The sequence below is a fragment of the Schistocerca nitens genome, chromosome 6, assembly GCF_023898315.1.
Source record: "Schistocerca nitens isolate TAMUIC-IGC-003100 chromosome 6, iqSchNite1.1, whole genome shotgun sequence".
Lineage (NCBI taxonomy): Eukaryota > Metazoa > Arthropoda > Insecta > Orthoptera > Acrididae > Schistocerca > Schistocerca nitens.
Window position 1 is genome coordinate 591,840,329 of NC_064619.1, and position 19,849 is coordinate 591,860,177.

General features: G+C 45.9%; 1 protein-coding gene across 1 annotated transcript in view; it reads left to right on the forward strand.

Moving 5' to 3' along the window:
* LOC126263511 (lachesin-like) overlaps positions 1-19,849 on the forward strand; it is a 385,251-nt gene that overhangs the window by 350,567 nt on the left and 14,835 nt on the right. Inside the window, exons 5-7 of the mRNA XM_049960604.1 lie at positions 1,439-1,625; positions 9,033-9,164; positions 14,565-14,684. Of these exons, the coding sequence (XP_049816561.1) occupies positions 1,439-1,625; positions 9,033-9,164; positions 14,565-14,684 (439 nt within the window). The remainder of the gene's footprint in view (positions 1-1,438; positions 1,626-9,032; positions 9,165-14,564; positions 14,685-19,849) is intronic.

The window sequence follows — 19,849 nt, forward strand, 5'->3', positions numbered from 1 at the left end:
AACGACACATGAGCTCTAAAGTAGTTACCTGAAGAGCTATGGGCACTATGTCTTCGATACCGCAAAAGAAATCATTTCTGCTGTAATCTCTTTGATTTCTGTTTATTGGGAGGAAATGGACCATGTGCTTGTATGTGGTTACTGCTCTTGACACGCAGTTCACAGTTAAATTTATGGCCAGAGAACAATTATTATACATAAGTTTTCCAATATTAGTGGCATTAGTGTCTCGGCTCACAACATGTATTGGAAACATTTTCATGTTCATGCAGTAATAGTGTGACATTATCCTGAAAATAAAACAGCTGTACTACAAGCAGGTAATCTTGATCCGAGTTTTTAATTCTCACTGTGTGTCAATAAGGGGAATTCAAAAGAGTTGAGAAGTTTAATTAATTTTTATTTCGAGAATTATAAGCTGGATGTCAGTAATATAGATGCATATGGAAAAAGGTAATAAATGTTCATTGTGCCCTTCTCCAGTTGAGGCAAACATCTAAGCTGTAGGTGAATTCGTGCTTTAGCTTTTGTAGGGGCTTCTACTTTCTTTGACTTTCTTCAATCGTTGGCTTACACGTTTAGTAATTAGGTGTTAGCCGTCCGGTGTAACGCACGGATTTCCGGAGTGGGAAGGAGCGCCTGGTCCCCAGCACGAATCCGCCCGGCGGAATGGGTCGAGGTCCGGTGAGCTGGCCAGTTTGTGAATAGTTTTTAGGCGTTTTTCCATCTGCCTCGGCGAATGGTGGCAGGTTCCCCTTATTCTGCCTCAGTTCCACTATGTCGGCGATTGCTGCGCAAACAAGTTCTCCACGTACACGTACACGTACACGTACACGTACACCACCATTACTCTATCACAAAAATATAGGGATTACATTCGTCTGGTGTGAGACGTTCCCTTGAGGGGTCCAACGGGGGCCGAACCACACAATAACCTTGGGTTCGGTGTGGGGCTGCGGAGGGGTGACTGCGGTAGTCGTCGTGGGGTTGTGGACCACTGCGGTTGCGGCGGGGACGGAGCCTCTCCGTTGTTTCAATGGCCTCAGTTAACATACTGTACAATACAATAGAATTAGGTGTTCACTGCATTGGAGACGTCTGACCACTGCACTAAAATTTCTCACTCACTTTTTGCAAACTCAAGAACGCAAAAAACCTGATCTTACATGGTAACTATCTTACTCAAAACTGACGGAAAGTGTCCGTCTATTTGTGCGAGCACCCTACTAGTCTTTTTCTTAACTATCAGCGTGCTAGTGGTGGAAACTGAAACCTCAGATTCTCGTCTTTGCAACATGAAAAAAAATGTTAACATTATGTGACTGTACCTCTGCTAGATTAAACATCACGAGCAGCAGAATCAGATGCGGTGTCTTGCCACTGTACTGGACTAAGTCGTAGTGTTCGGGCTGAGGCAGTGTTTCGATGCGATGCGCAGACGGGCCACCTGGAGGTGGTGGTGCCGCCGGACATCGTGGACGACGGCGCCAGCGCAGCCTCCGCGGCGCCCGAGGGCGGCTCTGTGCGCATGCGCTGCACGGCCACCGGCGACCCGCCGCCGTCCGTCATCTGGAAGCGCGAGGACGGCCGCGACATCGTTCTCCGGCTGCCCGACGGACGGCAAGGTGAGCTCGCTGCGCGCTGTCCTGTCCCCTTCGAAAGCTTGTTTTGGGCAATACTAGTATTCAGCCGCTATAGATACAGCAATAAGGAACAGCGCAGTAGGCAGTACAGTTGAAGAGGAATGGACATCTCTAAAAAGGGCCATCACAGAAGTTGGGAAGGAATACATAGGTACAAAGAAGGTAGCTACGAAGAAACCATGGGTAACAGAAGAAATACTTCAGTTGATTGATGAAAGGAGGAAGTACAAACATGTTCCGGGAAAATCAGGAATACAGAAATACAAGTCGCTGAGGAATGAAATAAATAGGAAGTGCAGGGAAGCTAAGACGAAATGGCTGCAGGAAAAATTTGAAGACATCGAAAAAGATATGATTGTCGGAAGGACAGACTCAGCATACAGGAAAGTCAAAACAACCTTTGGTGACATTAAAAGCAACAGTGGTAACATTAAGAGTGCAACGGGAATTCCACTGTTAAATGCAGAGGAGAGAGCAGATAGGTGGAAAGAATACATCGAAAGCCTCTATGAGGGTGAAGATTTATCTGATGTGATAGAAGAAGAAACAGGAGTCTATTTAGAAGAGATAGGGGATCCAGTATTAGAATCGGAATTTAAAAGAGCTTTGGAGGGCTTACGCTCAAATAAGGCAGAAGGGATAGATAACATTCCATCAGAATTTCTAAAATCATTGGGGGAAGTGGCAACAAAACGACTATTCACGTTGGTGTGTAGAATATATGAGTCTGGCGACATACCATCTGACTTCCGGAAAAGCATCATCCACACAATTCCGAAGACGGCAAGAGCTGACAAGTGCGAGAATTATCGCACAATCAGCTTAACAGTTCATGCATGGAAGCTGCTTACAAGAATAATATACAGAAGAATGGAAAAGAAAATTGAGAATGCGCTAGGTGACGATTAGTTTGGCTTTAGGAAAAGTAAAGTGACGAGAGAGGCAATTCTGACGTTATAGCTAATAATGGAAGCAAGGCTAAAGAAAAATCAAGACACTTTCATAGTATTTGTCGACCTTGAAAAACCGTTCGACAATATAAAATGGTGCAAGCTGTTCGAGATTCTGAAAAAAGTAGGGGTAGGCTATAGGGAGAGACGGGTCATATACAATATGTGCAACAACCAAAAGGGAATAATAAGAGTGTACGATCAAGAACGAAGTGCTCGTATTAAGAAGGGTGTAAGACAAGACTGTAGCCTTTCGCCCCTACTCTTCAATCTGTACATCGAGGAATCAATGATGGAAATAAAAGAAAGGTTCAGGAGTGGAATTAAAATACAAGATGAAAGGATATCAATGATACGATTCGCTGATGACATTGTTAACCTGAGTGAAAGTGAAGAAGAATTAAATGATCTGCTGAACGGAATGAACAGTCTAATGAGTACACAGTATGGTTTGAGAGTAAATCGGAGAAAGACGAAGGTAATGAGAAGCAGTAGAAATGAGAACAGCGAGAAACTTAACATCAGGATTGATGGTCACGGAGTCAATGAAGTTAAGGAATTCTGCTACCTAGGCAGTAAAATAACCAATGACGGACGGAGCAAGGAGGACATCAAAAGCAGACTCGCTATGGCAAAAAAGGCATTTCTGGCCAAGAGAAGTCTACTAATATCAAATACCGGCCTTAATTTGAGGAAGAAATTTCTGAGGATGTATGTCTGGAGTACAGCATTGTATGGTAGTGAAACATGGACTGTGGGAAAACCGGAACAGAAGAGAATCGAAGCATTTGAGATGTGGTGCAATAGACAAATTTTGAAAATTAGGTGGACTGATAAGGTAAGGAATGAGGAGGTTCTGCGCAGAATCGGAGAGGAAAGGAATATGTGGAAAACACTGATGGGACAGGATGATAGGACATCTGCTAAGACATGAGGGAATGACTTCCATGGTACTAGAGGGAGCTGTAGAGGGCAAAAACTGTAGAGGAAGACAGAGATTGGAATACGTCAAGCAAATAATTGAGGACGTAGGCTGCAAGTGCTGCTCTGAGATGAAGATGTTAGCACAGGAAAGGAATTCGTGGCGGGCCGCATCAAACCAGTCAGTAGACTGATGACAAAAAAAAAAAAAAAAGTATTCCTGTGCTAGGAAGAAGATTAGCGACTTGTTTACCCCAAAAATTGTGTGAGATAATGGAGCAAGTAAAAGAATTCCCCTGCCCCACATTTAAAATTACACAGGACATAAAACTAATGAGGCAAAGAGATGAATACTGACACAGACACAGTCGAAGACTACTTTCCTCATTAAAACAACTCAATACAACAGCGATTCTGCCTACTATTGTTTCGAAAAGTCATTGCAGGTTTTGTTACAGAAACAGCTACTAACAACTAACTTAAACTTGTTATCCTTTAACGCATCTTGTTGCTCCTTGCCATTACACATTTCGAACTGTCTTTCATAACCAGATAGGTAAGCAACAGGATGAACTGTTAGTCAGATGTTGCTTGTTTTGCGTGTCATGGTTCCCCATTGTGAAAATATTCGTAAAGGAAATTGCATCATAACTGTTTAGAACAACTACACACATCAAAAAAAGTTTTGCGTCACCCACGTTCCCAGCACTCCTGAAGATAGTCGTTGACTGTGGACACAATCCCTTTGACTATTCAGAGGTGTCACTAAACCCGCCCAAAGATGTAAACAACCACACATGAGCAGCGCCTATTAGACGGAGGGGGTCCAACAGCCGGTCAGTTCCAGTCATTCCACCAGGAAGAAGGTACACCGCTCGTGTTTTCTGTAGTTCGGCCATGCCTAGACGGTCAATACCGTCCGCATTGTTATTTTGTGCCAGGAAGGACTCTCAACAAGGAAATTTTCAAGGCGTATTGTAGTGAACCAAAGCGATGTTGTTCGGACATGGAGGAGATACAGGGAGGTAGGAACTGTCGATGACATGCCTCGCTCAGCCCGCCCAAGAGCTACTACTGAACAGGATCGCCGCTATCTACGGATTATGCCTCGGAGAAATCCTGACAGCAATTGCACCATGTCGAATAATGCTTTCCGTGCAGCCACAGGTGGTCGTGTTACGACTCAAACTGTGCACAATAGGCTGCATGATGCGCAACTTCACTCCCGACGTCCATGGCTAGGTCCATCTTTGCAACCAATACACAATGCAACGTGGTACAGATGGGCCCAACTATATGCCCAATGGACCGCTCACGATTGGCATCACGTTTTCTTCACCGATCGGTGTCGCATATGCCTTCAACCAGACAATCGTCGGAGACGTGTTTGGAGGCAACCCAGTCAGGCTCAACGCCTTAGACACACTGTCCAGCGTCTGCAGCAAGGTGAAGTTTTCGTGCTGTTTTCGGGCGGCATTATGTGGGGCCAACGTACGCCGCTGGTGGTCATGGAAAGCGCCATAACGGCTGTACGATACGTGAATGCCTTCCTCCGACTGATAGTGCAACCATATCGGCAGCATTTTGGCGAGGCAGTCCTCTTCATGGATGATAATTCTGATTCCCATCGTGCACATTTGTGTATCGCTTCCTTTAGGATAACGACATCGCTCGACTAGAGTGGCCAGTATGTTCTCCAGACATGGACGCTATCGAAAATGCCTGGGACAGATTGAAAAGGGCTGTTTATAGACGACGCGACGCATCAACCACTCTGAGGGATCTACGCCGAATATCCGTTGAGGAGTGGGACAATCTGGACCAACAGTATCTTGATGAACTTTTGGATAGAATGCCACGACGAATACAGGCATTCATCAATGCAAGAGGACGTGCTACTGGGTATTAGAGATACCAGTGTCAGCAATCTGGTCTACCACCTGTGAAGGTCTCGCTGTATGGTGGTACAACATGCAATGTGTGGTTTTCATGAGCAATAAAAATGGCAGAAATGATGTTATGTTGATCTCTATTCGATTTTTCTGTACCCGTTTTGAAACTCCTGGAACCGAGGTGATGCGAACCTTTTTTTGATGTGTGTACTTGACGTGAATGTGTATTGATAGTTTTGAAGGCTTATGTTTTTATTTGTTGTATCCGTATAACACACAGCAACATCATGATAAACGTATCCCAGTGTTTCACACACAATCACGAAAAAACAAAATGAAAGATGGATCATCATTAGCACTTTTACAAATATCATTCTGATTTTGATTAACTTAATGTGTTTACACACACCGATAGCTTACGCAAACACAACAAAGCAAAGATATACGCGTTCCAGTCACATTAACGCAACCACTGCCTGTGGTCGACCTCAACTGGCAATAACCATCTACAGACTGTGGTGTAGGTCGTGTAAAGCGCGACGGGTCGACACGGATAACAGAAGCTGTCGTAATGCGAAAACGAAGCGATTTATCTGTCGTCCAAGAGGGCATGCTCATTAGTGTTCCAGGCAAGAGTAGAAGCATTTACGAAGCGACTAAGTTTGTAAACGGTTCGCGTGCCACCGTGGTTAAAGTATCCTGTGCATGGCAAAATGGCGCTATCCAATATCGGCGTCGAGGCAGCTGATGTGCACCACGGGCGATGTATGACAGAGGTGAACGACAGCTGCAGAGGTGCAACTGCTAAGCAACTGAATATCCAGAGGAACTAAGGAGCTACAAACAGTGTGTCCTCAACGACAGTTCAGCTGCGTATGGGTCTACATAGCTCGCGCCTGGATCATGCACCCATGCTGACTGCTATTCATCGGCGACGAAGGCTGTAATTTGCACGCCAATACCACAAACGGACGTGACTGCCGACAGTTGGCCGTTACAGATGAATAACTTTTTATGCTGCATCGGACAGATGGTTGTTGGCGTGTACGGCGTGAAACTTCTGAAAACGAACACTCTGCTAACAATCGTCGGAACGCTCCAGGCGTTAAGGATGATCTTGTCATTCCTGAAGACACAATGGATCAATCTATCCTTGAGAACCTTCTCCACCCGTACATACAGTTTCTTTTTGCCTGGCATGATGGTGTCTTTACCGAAACAATGCAACTTGTCACACAGGTAGCAGTGTACGTGCTTGGTTCGAAGAGCACCGCAATACGTAACCTGTATTCCCCCGGCCTCCAAACTCCCCGTCGGCCACTGTGGCCGGGCGGTTCTAGGCGCTTCAATCCGGAACCGCGCTGCTGCTACGGTCGCAGATTGCAATCCTGCCTCGGGCATGGATGTGTGTGATGTCCTTAGGTTAGGTTTAAGTAGTTCTAAGGGACTGATGACCTCAGATGTTAAGTCCCATAGTGCTTGGAGCCATTTGAACCAAACTCCCCGGATCTAAACCGGAAGAAATCTGTGGACCACCTCTATCGGGCTGTACGTGCCATGGATCCTCAACCGAGAAGCCCATCGCAGCTGGCGGCAGCATTGGAATCGGCATGTCTTCACATCCATATCGGTACCTTCCAGGACTCACTGTCTCTCTTTCTGCAAGTCTTTGCAGCTGTTTGCGCTGCAAAAGGCTTTTGACAGGTGGTCACATTAATGAGACTGGACAGTGTACATTATTTACTGTGGGTGTCATAGATTTATGTATTCGCTAATAGTATATAAATGGTCTATGTGCAGCAGAAAATAACACTGTTGTTCTTCTGGCATTATGTTGCTAGAGTACCTGTTCACCGTGCGAACATTTCCCTGTTTGTTTTTCCAAAGCAGTGTGCTTCCAGCAAGTTGGCACATGATAATGAATTACCTTGTATATGAATGACGGATGAAACCTGGTGCCGGCACATGGCCCACTCCTCTCGAATAGCACCAACGGGGTCGCCGAAATTTACGTCCCCATTCGACGGATGTATCACCATCATCAACAGCGTCGCATTCCTTCATTTCACGAGAAGCTGCGGAGAGGTTTGCAATTTAATCCGTGACACCGACAAAAAAAAGGTGATTACGGACTTCATGCTACCACCCCTTCTGTCCTCTCTGTTGCAAAGGCAAAGGGAATACAGTCCACAGGTCATCCGTCGAAGTACTGGGAGCGCCCGACGATGCTTATATTCGTACACTGAAGGAAAGAGCTGTACCAACCGTGGCACAGTGGTTGGCAGTGAACTAAGATGAACGCAGAGTATTACGAATTCTGTTGTTGATGGATATCTTATGTTATACACTGAAGAGCCAAAGAAACTCGTATAGGCATGCGTATTCAAATACAGAAATATATAAACAGGCAGAATACGGCACAGCGGTCGGAAGGGCCAATATAAGGCAAAAAGTGTCTGTCGCAGTTGTTAGATTGCTACAATCTACATTGCTACAATGGCAGGTTATCAAGATTTAAAAAGTTCAGCGTGGTGTTGGAGCACGAGCGACGGTAAACAGCAACTCCTAGGTACCGATGAAGTGGGAATTCTCCCGTGCGACCATTTCACGAACGTGCCCTGAATATCAGAAATCCGGTAAAACATTGCTGCGGCTGCAAGAACATTCTGCAAGGACGGGACCAACGACGACTGAAGAGAATCGTTCAGCGTGACAGAAGTGCAACCCATCCACAACTTGCTGCAGGCTTCAATGCCGGGCCATCAACAAGTGTCAGCGTGGGAACTGTTCAACGAAACATCATCGACATGGGCTTTTGGAGCCGAAAGCCCACTCATGTACCCTTGATAACTGCATGACACGAAGGTTTACGCCTCCCTGGGCCCTTCAACACCGACATTGGACTGTGGATGACTCGAAATATGTTGTCTGGTCGGACGAGTCTTGTTTCAAATTGAATCGAGCGGATGGACGTACGGAGACAGCCTCATGAATCCATGGGTCCTCCATGTCAGCCTGGGACTGATCAAGCTCGTGGAGGCTCTGTAATGGTGTGGAGCGTGTGGAGTTGGAGTGATATGAGACCCCTGATACGTCTAGATACGACTTTGACAGGTGACACGTACGTAAACCTCCTGTCTGATCACCTGTATCCATTAATTTCCATTGTGAATTCCAACTGACTTGGACCATTACCAGCAGGACAATGTGACACCCTAAACGTCCAGAATTGTTAGAGAGCCGCTCCAGTAACACTCTTTTGAGCTTGAACGCTTCCGCTGGCTTCCAAAGACCCCAAACATGAACATTATTGAGCATATCTGGGATGCCTTGCGACGTGCTGTTCGGAAGAGATTCCACCCCGTCGTACTCTCACGGGATTTATGGACATCCCTGCAGGATTCATGGTGTCACTACCTCCTACACTATCTCAGACATCAGTCGAGTCCACGCCACGTAGTGTTGCGGCACTTCTGCGTGCTCGCGGTGGCCCTATACGATATTAGGCAGGTGTACCAGTTTCTTTGGCGCTTCAGTGTAATTCGTTACTGTCTGTGTGTTGTGACACAGATCTAGGTGAAGACCTGGCAGTGATGGTAGTGTTTTTCTGTGTACTATGTTCGCAGCGCAGCACCAGGTGGAGGGCGACACGCTGCTGCTGAGCGGCGTGACGCGCGCCGACATGGGCGTCTACCTGTGCGTCGCCTCCAACGGCGTCCCGCCGGCCGTCAGCAAGCGATTCCCCGTCAGCGTCCACTGTGAGTGCTGACACTTACTGTACTGTCCCTAGCTCTGTATTCACTGTCTCCAGTGCTGCCCGGTGCCGACTTTATTACTCGTAACCATTGCTGTTACAACCGGGTATCTTCCACCGGGAACGTTACCGAAATATGTGGCTGATCATTAAAATTGCAGCATAAAATTCGAAATTTTGGTTACAGTATAAATATACATACATGTAACACTGTTGTCCAAAATTAAAGCAAGAAACGGTACTTTTGCAGGGTTGTGTTTATTTTGCCAGAAAACCGTATAAGCAGGTGATAGTAAAATAGAAACAATGTAAAAAATACAGAATGTAAACAATGGCAACGTGCGTAACGAACTAAGGGGATTTGCACACTCATTCTGAAAACTGGTTACTGTGTGTATGGGATGCAACCACCTCCTGAAGCAGTGCAGGCATGCTGTAGCTGATGTCGTCAGTCTCATGTTGAGGCAATAACGCCCATTCTTCCTCCAGAGCTGCTCTGGAGTGCCGTTGGTGAATACTGACATGATGCAACTCGTCTTCCTAGAGCACCCCTGATAAGCTCTATGGATTTTAAACTGGGAGAGCGAGGAGCCCACAGCATGCGTGCAATATCTTCCGCTTCCAAGCCACCCATGCTCTATGAGGTCGAGCATTATCGTCCATCAGTACGGAGCCTGGGCCCACAGCACCTCGCAACAACTGCACGTGAGATTCCAAGATCTCGTTACGATACGTCACAGCAGTTAAACCATGCCAGTTTACACGTACGATCTCATGAAGAGGTGTTCGAGTGGTCAACATAATCCCTGCCCACACCATTAGGAATCCTTCTCGATACTGGTCTCTTTCCGCAATATTTGGATCCCGAAGTCGTGTTCCTCGTTCCCTCCAGATACGAATCCGTCAAGAATCACTCTCAGGATTCATCTGTGAAAAGAATATTGGCCCACTATTCGACCATCGAGATGATATGTTGACGACTTCTCTCTGGACGTTCCCTTCTGTGTTTTAGAGGTACACACACAACAAATCAACAGCTCTCCGACATCAAAGGCCTCTCTGCCGGAATATTCTGTACAAATTCTGACATATTACAGCCCTCCCTCTCTAACATCACACTGGTCGGCCATGCCCTGGTCTTAGGGATACAGTTTCGGTCTCTATAAACCGTCACCACATCCGAGAAAGAAGAGAACGATTCACATTAAGCCATTGGGCCACATCAGTTTGCGACTATCGTGCTTCCATTCTTATCGTGGCCTTCCACCACAGAGATAGTGGTAGCCTTCTTCTTCGTACCAAACTGCACCAGCTATGATTGTACGCAATGACTGTGGAATTGGGCATACGAGGCAAACATTTTCACGGTTGATATGTGCCCTGACATCATCGCTGGCCCTGTTGTCCACTGACCGGAATGCCATCTGCCGTACAGAACATGATCGTAAGGACATGTGTATGTTTATATTCTGAATTAGACACAGGATGGGGAAATAGCGATTTGTTGCCTTAATTCTGGACACGAATGTATATATATTCCAGTGGCAAAATTATGACTTTGGACAAATTACGTATGTGGTTCCCCAAGGTTCAGTCTTAGGTCCACTACTGTTCCTAATATAACTAAATGATCTTCCGTTTCGTATACAAGAAGCAGAGTTAGTTCTTTTTACAGATGGCACTAGTATTGTGATCAATCCAAGCATTTATACAGAAACAGCAGAAATGGTAAATAAAGTTCTTAAAAGTATCATTGACTGGTTTTCTGCGAATGGTCTCACGCTCAATTTTAAGAAAGAGACAACACATTCATTTATGCACGTCTAGAGATACTACAGCAATGATAACTGTAACAAATGATGAGAAAAAATAAGTACTGAGATACACTACTGGCCATTAAAATTGCTACACCACGAAGATGACGTGCTACAGACGCGTAATTTAACCGACAGGAAGAAGATGCTGTGATATGCAAATGATTAGCTTTTCAGAGCATTCACACAAAGTTGGCCCCGGTGGCGACACCTACAACGTGGTGAGATGAGGAAAGTTTCCAACCGATTTCTCATACACAAACAGCAGTTGACCGGCGTTGCCTGGTGAAACGTTCTTGTGATGCCTCGTGTAAGGAGGGGAAATGCCTAACATCACGTTGCCGACTTTGATAAAGGTCGGAATGTAGCCTATCGCGATTGCGGTTTATCGTATCGTGACATTACTGCTCGCGTTGATCGTGATCCAATAACTGTTAGCAGAATACGGAATCGGTGGGTTCAGGAGGATAATACTGAACGCCGTGCTGGATCCCAACGGCCTCGTACCACTAGCAGTCGAGATGACAGGCATGTTATCCGCATGGCTGTAACGGATCGTGCAGCCACGTCTCGATCCCTGAGTCAACAGATGGGGACGTTTGCAAGACAACAACCATCTGCACGAACAGTTCGACGACGTTTACAGCAGCATAGACTATCAGCTCGGAGACCATGGCTGTGGTTACCCTTGACGCTGCATCATAGGCAGGAACGCCAGCAACGGTGTACTCAACGACGAACCTGGGTGCACGAATGGCAAAACGTCATTTTTTCGGATGAATACAGTTTCTGTTGACAGCATCATGATGCCCGCATCCGTGTTTGGTGACATCGCGGTGAATGCACATTGGAAGTGTGTATTCGTCATCGACATACTTTCGTATCACCCGGCGTGATGGTATGGGGTGCCATTAATTACACGTCTCGGTCACCTCTTGCTCGCAGTGACGGTACTTTGAACAGTGGACGTTACATTTCAGATGTTTTACGACCCATGGCTCTACCCTTCATTCGATCCCTGCGAAACCCTACATTTCAGCAGGATAATGCACGACCGCATATTGCAGGTCCTGTACAGGGCTTCCTGGATACAGAAAATGTTCGACTTCTGCCCTGGCCAGCACATTGTCCATATCTCTCACCAACTGAAAACGTCTGGTCAAGGTGGCCGAGCAACTGGCTCGTCACAATACGCCAGTCACTACACCTGATGAACTGTGGTATCGTGTTGAAGCTGCATGGGCGGCTGTATCTGTACACGCCATCCAAGCTCTGTTTGACTCAATGCCCAGGCGTATCTAGGCCATTATTCCGGCCAGTGGTGGTTGTTCTGGGTACTGATTTCTCAGGATCTATGCACCCAAATTGCGTGAAAATGTAATCACATGTCAGTTCTAGTGTAATATATTTGACCAATGAATACCCGTTTACCATCTGCATTTGTTGTTGGTGTAGCAGTTTTAATGACCTGTAGTGTAACTTCTAAATTCGTAGGGGTCCATATTGACGACACTTTAAATTGAAAAAAAAAACACGTTTTGTAACTTCTAAAAGAACTTGGTTCGGCCACATTTGCGCTTAGAATCATTGCAAATCTTAGAGAGAAACAAATCAGTAAGCTGACGTACCTTGCATATTTTCATTCAATAATATCATGTGGGATAATATTCTGAAGTAGTTCATATTTAAGAAAGAAAGTCTGCATTGCGTAAAAAGGTGCTGTAAGAATAATGTGTAATGCTCCCCAACGATCATCTTGGAGACATCTGTTTAAGGACTGATGCATTCTGAATACAGCTTCACAGTGAATTTATTATCATGAATGTTATTGTAAATAATCCACTACAGTTGAAAAGGAACAAGAAGGTACATAATTACAATACGGAAGGAAAAATGGCATTCATTACTCCACATTAAGGTTGTCTTTTGCACAAAAGCGTTTTGACATATAGAATGTCTGACAGATAGAAAAGTAAAATTTGATAACAAACTGAGAAAGTTTCTCCTTGAAAATATCTTCTACTCTGTTGAAGTATTTCTTTTACTGTAATGGTAATATGTCAGAGGTAATATGCGTGGTTCGTAGGAGAGCTTCAGTAAAGTTTGGAAGGTAGGAGACGAGGTACTGGCAGAAGTAAAGCTGTGAGGACGGGGTGTGAGTCGTGCTTGGGTAGCTCAGTTGGTAGAGCGCTTGCCCGTGAAAGGCAAAGGTCCCGAGTTAGAATCTCGGTCCGGCACACAGTTCTAATCTGCCAGGAAATTTCAAAAGTATGTTGATTAGGTCTTAGAAACATGTAGAATTACATGGCGTATGTATGCTTTAGTAGTTACTTGTTTTACCAGTCAGGTGTACGTATTAGCGCTGATTTTCTGGGAATAAGATTCAGTGTAAGCATCTACGCATCACTGTATAAGGCTGTTAAACACATAAGTGCTATATAAATGCCATTATAAAGGTGACCAATAGGACTGAGCGACAATAAAAAATAACCTCCAGGATCCAGTATGCAGTATACCTCATAACATCAGAGACATAAAACAAGTAACTACTCACATATACGTAAACCATATAATTCTATATGGTACTACAGCCGTAAGCAATATACTTCTTACGAAAAATTGTACCGTCATTGCCATCATTGCAGGATCACTTGAAAATGGCAAAATGCCGAAACGAGCTCGTTGTGATAGATATATAACGAATGAATAGCCGTCGAAAAGTCAGTAAAAACTTGGAAGAAATTATAAAATGTCGTTCTTTGACCTAATACGCGTTGCGGACCTCTCAGAAAGGAAAATTTTGGATTTACCAGTGTTTTTTCTTTTTGTTAAGATTATGATTTTATTATTGTGAAAATTTATAGAACTTTGCCATACTGTTTATCGCCCTGAAATCTCATTAAGATTTAACTGAATATTTGTCCAATTTTGTAACCAGTTTGTTACAGGTAATTGCATCATTCGCTAAAAGTCTGTTACTATCACTTTTTTCCTCAAGCTGACTGACATAGTATATGAACAGCAACGTTCCCAAAGCACTTTCCTCGACACACCTCAAGTTACTTCTACATCTGCCGATCACTCTCAGTCCGAGGTAACGTCTTGCGTCCTGGTTACCAAGAAATTCCCAGCTAAGTCACAAATTTCTCACACGAAAGCACCGTAGCAGTGGTGCTGAATCAAATGCTTTTGAGAAATCAAGAAACACAGAAACTACCTGACTGTTTTGATCCGTAGCACTCAGGATCACATGTGAAAAAAGCCAAAGTTGCGTTTCGCACGACCAGTGTTTTCGGATCCTTGCTAACTGACACGGATGAGGACATTTTGCTCGAAATACCTCACTAGTTTCAGCTCAAAATATGTTATAACATACTAAAACAAATGGATTTCAGGATAGTTGCTCATTAATTCTGCTATGCTTCCTGTAGACGGTGTTGCCTCCTCTTTATTCCAGCTACTAGCCACATTTTTACAAAGTACACATATAATGCTTAAAACAGAGAAAAATTCAAGTCCTAATGCTATTAGATTACGTTATCAAATATCTGGAAACCACGCCTGTGACGCGGTTTTTGTGTGTGTTTCAGTTCATCCACTGATCAAAGTGACCAACCAGCTGGTGCTGGCGCCACAGGGCAGCGACGTGGTGCTCCAGTGCTACGTGGAGGCCTCTCCCAGGGCGCTCAATTCCTGGCACCGCGAAACAGGTAATGTGCAGGGCTGTCTCTCTCTCTCTCTCTCTCTCTCTCTCTCTCTCTCTCTCTCGCTCTCTCTCGCTCTCTTTCTCTCCCTCTCCATCTACAGAGCGCTTGCTTATACTCCCATGTTTCACTTTATAGCCCCTTTTGTAGCCGCCTTTAGCCATACTTTTAATGTCTGATCATTGGTACGTTGGAGTGGCATTAGTAAAATACCGAGTTGTAACTAAGAAGTGAACACTGTCAGTCTCTTCTATTTTATACATACACTCCTGGAAATTGAAATAAGAACACCGTGAATTCATTGTCCCAGGAAGGGGAAACTTTATTGACACATTCCTGGGGTCAGATACATCACATGATCACACTGACAGAACCACAGGCACATAGACACAGGCAACAGAGCATGCACAATGTCGGCACTAGTACAGTGTATATCCACATTTCGCAGCAATGCAGGCTGCTATTCTCCCATGGAGACGATCGTAGAGATGCTGGATGTAGTCCTGTGGAACGGCTTGCCATGCCATTTCCACCTGGCGCCTCAGTTGGACCAGCGTTCGTGTTGGACGTGCAGACCGCGTGAGACGACGCTTCATCCAGTCCCAAACATGCTCAATGGGGGACAGATCCGGAGATCTTGCTGGCCAGGGTAGCTGACTTACACCTTCTAGAGCACGTTGGGTGGCACGGGATACATGCGGACGTGCATTGTCCTGTTGGAACAGCAAGTTCCCTTGCCGGTCTAGGAATGGTAGAACGATGGGTTCGATGACGGTTTGGATGTACCGTGCACTATTCAGTGTCCCCTCGACGATCACCAGTGGTGTACGGCCAGTGTAGGAGATCGCTCCCCACACTATGATGCCGGGTGTTGGCCCTGTGTGCCTCGGTCGTATGCAGTCCTGATTGTGGCGCTCACCTGCACGGCGCCAAACACGCATACGACCATCATTGGCACCAAGGCAGAAGCGACTCTCATCGCTGAAGACGACACGTCTCCATTCGTCCCTCCAGTCACGCCTGTCGCGACACCACTGGAGGCGGGCTGCACGATGTTGGGGCGTGAGCGGAAGACGGCCTAACGGTGTGCGGGACCGTAGCCCAGCTTCATGGAGACGGTTGCGAATGGTCCTCGCCGATACCCCAGGAGCAACAGTGTCCCTAATTCGCTGGGAAGTGGCGGTGCGGTCCCCTACGGCACTGCGTAGGATCCTACGGTCTTGGCGTGCATCCGTGCGTCGCTGCGGTCCGGTCCCAGGTCGACGGGCACGTGCACCTTCCGCCGACCACTGGCGACAACATCGATGTACTGTGGAGACCTCACGCCCCACGTGTTGAGCAATTCGGCGGTACGTCCACCCGGCCTCCCGCATGCCCACTATACGCCCTCGCTCAAAGTCCGTCAACTGCACATACGGTTCACGTCCACGCTGTCGCGGCATGCTACCCGTGTTAAAGACTGCGATGGAGCTCCGTATGCCACGGCAAACTGGCTGACACTGACGGCGGCGGTGCACAAATGCTGCGCAGCTAGCGCCATTCGACGGCCAACACCGCGGTTCCTGGTGTGTCCGCTGTGCCGTGCGTGTGTTCATTGCTTGTACAGCCCTCTCGCAGTCTCCGGAGCAAGTATGGTGGGTCTGACACACCGGTGTCAATGTGTTCTTTTATCCATTTCCAGGAGTGTATTATGAACGGAAGTTTCTTACAAGCACTGAATTGCGTATGTCACAGCTATTCAGAGTTCAGTGCGAAGGAAATGGGTAGAAACTATTTGTTAATGTCCAAATCTTTCTACGAATATACGTGGTTGCCTACGCATCGTACTATTTTTGTCATCTTTAAAAAAAAAAAAAAAAAGCCGTACCTTCTGGTAATGTTTGCTGATACTTTACACTGAGGTGCTAAAAGTCAAGGATTAGCGATTTACTTACACGTGTACAGAAGGCAGTATATAACGTGCACAAGGTATAAGATAACAGTGCATTGCCGGAGCTCCCATTTGTACTCAGGCGATTCATGCGAAAAGATGTCGCATGTGATTTAAAAAAAAAAAAATGTCGTGTGATTACGGCCTCCCGTCGGGCAGACCGTTCGCCTGGTGCAAGTCGTTCGATTTGACGCCACTTCGGCAACTTGCGCGTCGATGGGGATGAAGTGATGATGACTAGGACACCACAACACCCAGTCCCTGAGCGGAGAAAATCTCCGACCCAGCCGGGAATCGAACCCGGGCACTTAGGATTGACATTTTGTCGCACTGAAGACTCAGCTACCTGGGGCGAACCGTCCCATGTGATAATAGCCGCACAACGATAATTAACGGACTTTGAACGTGGAATGGTAGTTGGAGCTAGATGCATGGTACATTCTATTTCGTAAATCGTTAGGGAATCAATATCCACACTGTTAAGAGTGTTCCGAGAATATCGAATTTCAGGCATTGCCTCTTACCACGGACAACGCAGAGACGTATGACGAACATATTCCTTACGACAGTGCGGTAAAATCTGGCGTTAATGGGCTATCTCAGCGTATGACAGACGCCAGTGCCACTTGCTAACAATACGACTTCACTTGCTGCAACTCTCCTGAGCTTGAGACCGTACTGGCTGGACACTAGATGACTTAACCACCTTGACCTGGTCAGATGTGTTCCGACTTCAGTTGGGAGAACTGATGGTAGGGTCCGAGTGTGGCGCAGTCCTACGAAGCCAATGGGCCGCAGTGGCCGAGAGGTTCTAGTCGCTTCAGTCTGGAACAGCGCGACCGCTACGGTCGCAGGTTCGAATCCTGCCCCGGGCATGGATGTGTGTGATGCCCCTAGGTTCGTTAGGTTTAAGTAGTTCTAAGTTCTAGGGGACTGATGACCGCAGATGCTAAGTCCCATAGTGCTCTGAGCCATTTTTGAACCCACGAAGCCATGGAGTCATGTTGTCAACAAGGCACTATACAAACTCGTGGTGGCTCTATAATGGTATTGTCTGTGTTTGCATGAAATGGACAGCTTCCTGTTGTCCGACTAAACCGATAATTGACTGGAAATGTTTATTTTCGGCCACCTGGATACCATTGCAGCCATTGATGGACTTCATGTTCACAGACAACTATGCGATATTTATGAAAGGTTATGCACACCGTCACCGGGCCGCAATTAGTTGCAATTTGTTTTAAGAACAATCTGGGCAATTCGAGTGAATGACTTGATCACCCAGATCGCCCGACTTGGGACATAGTCGAGGGGTCAGTTCGTGCACAAAATCCTGCACCGGCAACACTTCCGCAATTATGGACGGCTGTAGAGGCACCATGGCTCAGTACTTCTGCAGAGGACTTCCAATAATTTATTGAGCCCGTGCCACCTCGAGTTGCTGCACTATTCCGAGCAAAAGGAGGTCCGTCAGGATATTAGTGGGTATCCAGTGACTTCTGTAACGTCATTGTAATATACGGCTTTTTCATACTACATCCTTTGTTTCGTGTCAGAGACATGGAAGCTGAAACATTTTCACACCGCAACACTGCAATTTACTTTAAAGTCAATTGTCATAGCGGTCAAACGTCTTTGGCAGAGCACAGAAGGTACTAATAGCCTGTAATTTATTTTCTAATAAAGAAGTGTATCTTCGCTTTGTGATATCTGTGCCGCCCGGGATTAGCCGAGCGGTCAAGGCGCTGCAGTCATGGACTGTACGGCTGGTCCCGGCGGAGGTTCGAGTCCTCCCTCGGGCATGCTGTGTGTGTTTGTCCTTAGGATAATTTAGGTTAAGTAGTGTGTAAGCTTAGGGACTGTTGACCGTAGCAGTTAAGTCCCATAAGATTTCACACACATTTGAACATTCTTTTTGTGATATCTGACTCCTCATCATCGGAAACTTTTACCAAATCCAAACTGTGGCTTTGACAACATATGTTTTGTTGGCAGATGGCTAAGAAGAAGCTTGTGCATTAATTTTCTAACGTTTTCTTGAATTTTTACAAAAGTGCGATAAAATGATTGTTTCATGGTATTTCCTTATCTGCTGTCTTGTATAGATCTTTAACGTCAGAATATTTTAACCAGTAGGGGGAAGACGGAAAGCTGAGTTGGTACTAAATCCAGAAACGGAATTAATAAGTGTTGGCCTGAATCAGACTAGGATTCACTTTTAGGCTTGTTTTCGCCCCTGAAATGAGATACACGAGTTAGTTGTCCTTCTGTGCCATAAAAACACAACACAAAAATAATTAGAGACAGACGCACACAAAACGCAACTTACACGATTAGGAATCAAGAAGCCCTCGTAACTTTCTCTAACTTGGTTAATGCGACATTAAATATAACATTGTCCACCAGAAGGAAAAGTGGCGACGAGCGAAATAAGATCAAATGCGGATATTACTACGAAGGACAAATACAGTAGAGAGACTTATTCATACGTAGCGCAATATCATAAAAATGACACTCAAAAATGTCGCTGGTCGTGGACTAATGCAAATTCATATACAGATTACAAATTTCGGTTTGTGGTAAACAAGACTGACACTGCTCGATGAGGATCGTACAGAGTTCCTTATTGCCCTTCACTGCGAATAAGTCCATGCCCAAACGTAATGAGAAATGGCTGTCACGACGAGAACCTGTACACGTTCCGCTGACAGACATTATTATCTTGGTATCTATATGAATCCGCCACACATATGGTACGCAGCTAATTGCGTTGTAGCGTCCTGGACCAGCACCCCAAGGCAGCTGTCCCCGCTGTCGTTTCTACAGGGGGAGACTCTGCGCACAATATTACGGATCGGAATTCCTCCTGCTGCTGTTGGAGCGTTGTTTTCTCTTAGGAATCACACAAACGCAATGTGCGGAACCCCCAACGGTGAGTTTCGCGCTGAAATTAATACAATTTACCATTATTTGCGACTTACTAGCTATTATATTGTAATCCGACTGACTTCCATAGTATACGACCGAATAATACACTGCTGGCCACCGTAAATGCAACACCCTGAAGGAAGCATCCGAATCAAGTGAAATTTACACCATGGGTTTGCAGCGATGAGATATGCAACTGATTAGAATTTCAGCGCAGACGCACATCACGCACGTCTGTGGCGCCACCTCATAGCGCCATTTAAGGCTTGGCGATTTCGACGAGTGTACGTTCGGCACGTGTGTTTACCTTGTG